Raw genomic sequence first — 6,000 nt, 5'->3', positions numbered from 1 at the left:
AGCTCCGTTGTGGAAATCACCAGAATCCTCTCTAGCCTGCTCCTGTCTGACCCTTACCTCTACTTAGTATCTCAGATTTTGACTCCTCTCCTGCACCTTTGGTCTTCACAACCAACCTTGGTTTCTCCTGTTTTACCAGAGAACTCCCTAAGTCCTTTTTCTCACATTCTCGCCACTCCTCCCAGTCCACTAAGCTCTCCTGGCCCCACTCAGAAGACAAATCTTGACATTAATTCCTTTGGCAACTTCCCAGCTATATTCCTGAAGGCAGAAAGCTGTGCAGTATGAGCAAAGAGGGAGGATGGAGGCACAAGGTGGGATATGAGCAGAGAGGCACAGCCACATGAGGTAGAAAGTCAGCAGCACCACTTGTAACACGTTGGAGAAATTTCCTGCCCAGAGAAGAAGTATTTTGTATCTTGTGCTTGCAACATCACCCAGAATAGATTATTTATACTTTTAATTGATAAAACTTGTATTTCTTTTCTCCGTGACCCTCCAAAGAACAAAGAAGAGAAGCCCAGAGCTGAGGAAGAAAGAGTTGCTGAGAGGGTTTTAATGATCTGCTGGGCTCCTTCCCAGGTGTTCCTTCACCTTCCAATCAGGACCACTTTATCTCCTGCACCTCCACGTGCTTGTTAGTTCAATTATGATTGTTCTCTGTGTCCTTCCAGGTTGATTTAAGGTGGCTAAAAATAGAATGCACATACAATAGGACAATTTCAAACAAGGATAAAAAAATTATATCAGAATCTGTTAGATGTAAGGTGAGAAAAACATAATTAAACTGGGAAACGTGGGGAGAAAATGGTGATGGAAAATGAACAGTTCTCTATTTGGGTCCTGCTCTCACTGACAATGAAGACTAATTAGATACTTGAGTAAGAGTGATGCAGTGACTCTTAACTTAGCAGGTGATTGGTTTTTCTATGATTACTGAGCATCTACTAGTGCCAAACACTGTTCAGGATACAGAGATGCTAAGTCTTTTTCATCTCTATTCTCAAGGTGCTCACACTCTATTTGAGTGTGAGCATAAGGTCCCATTAGAGCCTTATGTACTGAGTATCCATAAATGTATATGTGTCTGACCCACCCACACCTGTTCTGTGCCATGAATCATGCTTCATGTAGTGGGTGAAACCAATTCTACCACCTACCAAAAATTATTGGACCAGAGATGTATGTCCAGGCTCAAGATAGCCACACAGGCACTGTACTCAGAGGAGGTCAAATATTGCTAAGGACACTTGATGTGAGATTGCCTAATATATTTCCTCCAAATTGCATGGGCTCATGCTACTTTTTGTCAGATTATATTTTCCAAAGATGCTTATAACATATCTCCTATCCACTTGCTTTTCTCACAATGTGACCTAGACACCCCTCCCATTGAATGGTGGGGTTTATGTCTTCTCCCCCTTGAGATTTGTGACTGTTTTAAACAACAGAGTATGACTTCTGAGTCTCACTTATAAAAATGCCATGTACTTCCACTTGGTTCTCTTGGGATACTTGTTCTTGGAACCTAGCTACCATGTTGTGCAGAAGCCCAAGAAGTCCTGTGTAATAGGAACCAAGGTCCCTGGCCCACAGACCTGCTGGGCTCCAAACCAATAGCTGGCACCAACTTGCCAGCCATGTGAGTGAGTCATCTGGAAGTCAAAATCCCCCAGCCCCCACTAAACCCCATCCACATTGGAGACTCATAAATGACTGTTGCTGCATCAAGCTACTAAGTGTTGAGGTGGTTTGTTGGGTAGCAATAGATAGCTAAAACACCAATCCAATCCAATTTTCTTTGGGGGGAAGTATGAATGCATCCAGAGGTGGGCTCTTGAACTCAGACTGAATCCTAAACTGTGCTGCTTTCTCTCTTCCACACAAGTCCTACCTACATGCTAGGCATGGCTATTCTGAAAGGCAGCATGACTATGGCTATGAAAGAGGCGATATTTCAGGCTACTTTACATTCTTTCAAATTCTAGCACTAAACTCCTGTTCTTGAGAGTATCTAGGCATGCCTCTTGATTGCCACTTTAAAGAGTACAACTACTATCCTGTTGACTTTAGCTCCAGTAAATGGGAATTTTATTTTATTTTATTTTTGCTCAGTGACCAAACCTTTACCAGCACCTGCGTCCAGAAACGAGGTCTTTCCTTACCAACCCCTATTCAAACTCTGGCTTTTTTTCAACATGATATACCATTTCCACTGGCCCTGGGGTCCTGCCATCACTGCCATCCTGCAGCTTCTGCTACTTACCTTAGGCCGTGCCCACTTTCAGGCCTCCTTGGCAATGACAGACACCTTCTTAAATATTTCCCTATTGCTTATCACTGGGGAGGCAGTGTAGCAGAGTGATGTAAGAGCCTTGGGGAGACATGGGACAAGTTTACAAGTTCCCTAAACTTACCTTCAAAGTATATTCTGGAGATTAAAATGAAACGACATATGTTAAGTGCTTAGCACCTTATGGCCAGAATTGCTACCTCATCGGGTACCCAATACTCTTTCACTGCTTTGAGAAACAGAACCTTTGTTGTTGAGTGTGATGATGTGCCAGCCATGGAAACCACAGTTCTCTGCTGCCATGTAGATAGGTTGGCCAATGAATGGGCTGAGTTGTTTCATTGGATGGATGGCTGACCTAGTTAGGAGGCTCTTACAAATATTATCCTTCTTATGAAGCTAGAGCAAGCATCTTGGATCATGTGGCTACCCTGAAGAAGGCAGCTCTGCACTAATGGAGGTGGGGAAGAGTTAGCAGAAGCCCAGGTCCCAGATGACCAGGGATTTGCCATACCAGTTTACCTCTGTACTCTCATGTGTGAGAAAAAGCCAGCCTTATTGAAAACAATTTTATTTTGTGTCTCTAGTATTAGAGGCTGAACTTATTCTTAATGGGTATACATAATAAATGCTGGTCAAGGTTATTGGTCTCTCTTTGCATCATTCCCTAACTCTGGGGGACTGTCTGCTATGATCTCCAGGCTGATCTGACCCACAGCATTGGTCACTTAGTTGTTCCAGTTAAAATAGGAAGGGAAATACACACTGCAGCAGACTCAGAGGCATATTAGTGCTACAATTAACCAGGTTTTTCTTTAGTTGGAACCATGAGGAGCAATCTTTCTTACCCATTGTTTATCAATGTGCTAACCAACTTTTATGACCTGTAAGAACGCATCATTGGTCAAGGAAATCTTCATATGATCTGCATGTTGTGAACCTGCCAGTCAGCTTTGCTCTGTTATAATGTCAAGATGTACAAAATGAAATTAGAATCAAAGACATGAAGCCCTGGCTGGGTAGTTCAGTTTGTTAGAGCATCATCCCTATCTGCCAAGGTTGTAGGTTCTACCCCTAATCAGGGTACATAGGAGAATCAACCAATAAGTAAGTGGAACAACAAATTGATGTTTCTCTCTCTCTTTCCATTCCTCTCTCTCTCAAATCGACTTTTAAAACATAAAAAAAAAAGAATCAAATACATGAAGAAAAGTGAGTAATCAGAAAAAAGAGAAGGTTTTATCTCTAAGATTTTCCAAAAATATTTTTTAATTACACTCTCCATAGATAGTTAAAATTTTATTTCTCAATTTAAAAATATTTTGTAGGGAAGGAAAAAGACAAGAATATGTAATAATACATTTTAAATATACAGAAAATCTAATTAATTTTAGTCTGGACAATTTTGCATAAAACAGGTGCAATTCTATAAGAACTTTTTTGTTGTTGTTAATCCTTACCTGAGCATATTTTTTCATATATATATTTTTTTTTCCTGGAGAGTAGAAGGGGAGGAGAGAGAGAGAGAGAGAGAGCGAGCAAGAAAGAGACAGAAACATTGATTTGATTTGAGATAAACACATTGATTGGTTGCCTCCCACATCCACCCCAACCGAGGCTGGGGATTGAACCTGCAACCCAGATACATGCCCTTGACTGGAAATCAAACCCAAGACCCTTTGGTGAGTGGGCGAATGCTCTAATCACTGAGAAACACAGTCAGGGCTATAAGAACTTTTTGAATTGATATTTCTTGCTTATGTAAAGACATATATGAATCAAAGAGTGCAATTATGAAGTTAACAATCCTACTTTTCATAGTCATAGAACTACATTAAAATAATTTTCCTTTAGAAGGATGCACAATTCATCCCTTTACTCTTAGTCATCAGCATTTTATTTTTATTTATTTATTTAAGTGCTTTTATTGATTTTTTAGAGAGCAAGGGAGAGGGATAGAGAGAGATAGAAACATGGATGAGAGAGAAACATCATCCATCAGCTGCCTCCTGCACACCCCCTACTGGGGATGGAGCCAGCAACTAGGGCATGTGCCCTGACCAGGAATCAAACAGGTGACCTCTTGGTTCCTGGGTCAAAACTCAACTGCTGTGTCACACTGGCCGGGCAGTCATCAGCATTTTAGCAAACAAATATCTTATCTGATTGCCCCTAACTGCTTCTGTCTGCCAGCCTGATCACCCCCTAACCACTCCCCTGCCAGCCTGATCAACGCCTAACTGCTCCCCTGCCAGCCCAATTGCCCCTAACTGCCCTCCCCTGCTGACCTGGTCACCCCAACTGCCCTCTCCTGCAGGCCTGGTCACCCCTAACTGTCCTCCCCTGCAGTCCTGGCCACCTCAACTGCCCTCCCCTGCTGGCCTGGTCACCCCTAACTGCCCTCCCTTGCCAGCCTGGTTGCTCCTGCCTGCCCTCCCCTGCTGGCCTGGTCGCCCCTAACTGCCCTCCCCTGAAGGCCTGGGTCCCCCCCAACTGTCCTCCCCTGCCGGCCTGATTGCCCCCAACTGCCCTCCCTTGCAGGCCTGGTCCTTCCCAACTGCCCTCCCCTGCTGGCCATCTTGTGTCCACATGGGGGCGGCCAACTTGTGTGTTGGAGTGATGGTCAATTTTCATATTACTTCTTTATTATATAGGATTATTATATAGGATATACTATATATTTATATATGAATACCTGATATTAATAAAGCCCTAAGTCATAGAGGAAAAATATTGTTATACATATTATTCTCAGCATGCAAGTTAGGAGGAAAAAATCTTAAGCCTCAATCAGTCTTTAAACTTTGATAGTTTTGCAAATCAGTTCTAATCATAGCAATGGGACCATTTCTTAGATGAGGTTTGAAAGTAGAATTTATATGTTGCTGGGACAAAAGCCAAGTGATAAACACAACATCTGATGATCTTACTGATCTCCTGAGGAAATACTTTACATGCTTGTAAAATGAGGAAGTCTAATATAGTGGAGTTTGTTTTTTATATTATTCTCACTAAATTTTACTTATTTTTATTGATTTCAGAGAGAAAGAGAGAGGGAGAGATAGAAACATCAATGATGAGAGAGAATCATTAATTGGCTGCCTTCTGAGCCTGCAACCCAGGCATATGCCCTGACCAGGAATTGAACCATGACCTCCTGGTTCATAGGGTGATGTTCAACCACTGAGCCACATCGGCTCACGCTACACTTTAAAAGCAGGATGCACACATACTAAATTATTAATGATCTGCCAGATTGTTTTTAACTTGTTGAATAATTAGAATCCCTGCTCTTTCTGAAAGCTGGCATTTATTAAACTTACAAATTTCCCATGTTCCTGATGTTAGTTATAATTTCAGGGGTTTCACCTAAGTTAGAGTAATACATGATTACTTTCATTGATTGCTTAGTTTGTAGTATCCATATATTATTCATTTAGTCCATCCATGCTGACAAAAGAAGTGGAAAATGTGAGGTATATGCTTTTTGTAAAATGTCCAGTTACTTACTTATAAAGCACCAAAGGCCAATGATGATAATGTGGTGTGAGCTCAGCGGTGTGATTAACGGGTCCCTCTGTACCTGAAGTTCAATTGTAAAAAGAACCCGTCCACCATGGGTTATCTTAAATAGTTCAACATTGTATTTATAATCTTGTACAGAACTGAAATTAAAGTATTGATGTTAATATAAGCTTGTTGGTTTA

The 6,000-nt window shown here is 41.6% G+C and overlaps 1 protein-coding gene across 1 annotated transcript in view; it reads right to left on the bottom strand.

The window, feature by feature from the left end:
* Positions 1-445: 445 nt before the first annotated feature.
* The window catches only part of TMEM154 (transmembrane protein 154), a 45,678-nt gene continuing 40,123 nt past the window's right edge, over positions 446-6,000 (bottom strand). Inside the window, exon 7 of the mRNA XM_054717685.1 lies at positions 446-689. Within this exon, the coding sequence (XP_054573660.1) occupies positions 644-689 (46 nt within the window). The 3' untranslated portion in view covers positions 446-643. The remainder of the gene's footprint in view (positions 690-6,000) is intronic.

The sequence above is a fragment of the Eptesicus fuscus genome, chromosome 6, assembly GCF_027574615.1.
Source record: "Eptesicus fuscus isolate TK198812 chromosome 6, DD_ASM_mEF_20220401, whole genome shotgun sequence".
NCBI classification, from domain to species: domain Eukaryota; kingdom Metazoa; phylum Chordata; class Mammalia; order Chiroptera; family Vespertilionidae; genus Eptesicus; species Eptesicus fuscus.
Note: the sequence above shows the minus strand (reverse complement) of the source record. Positions and strands in the feature narration are given on the sequence as shown.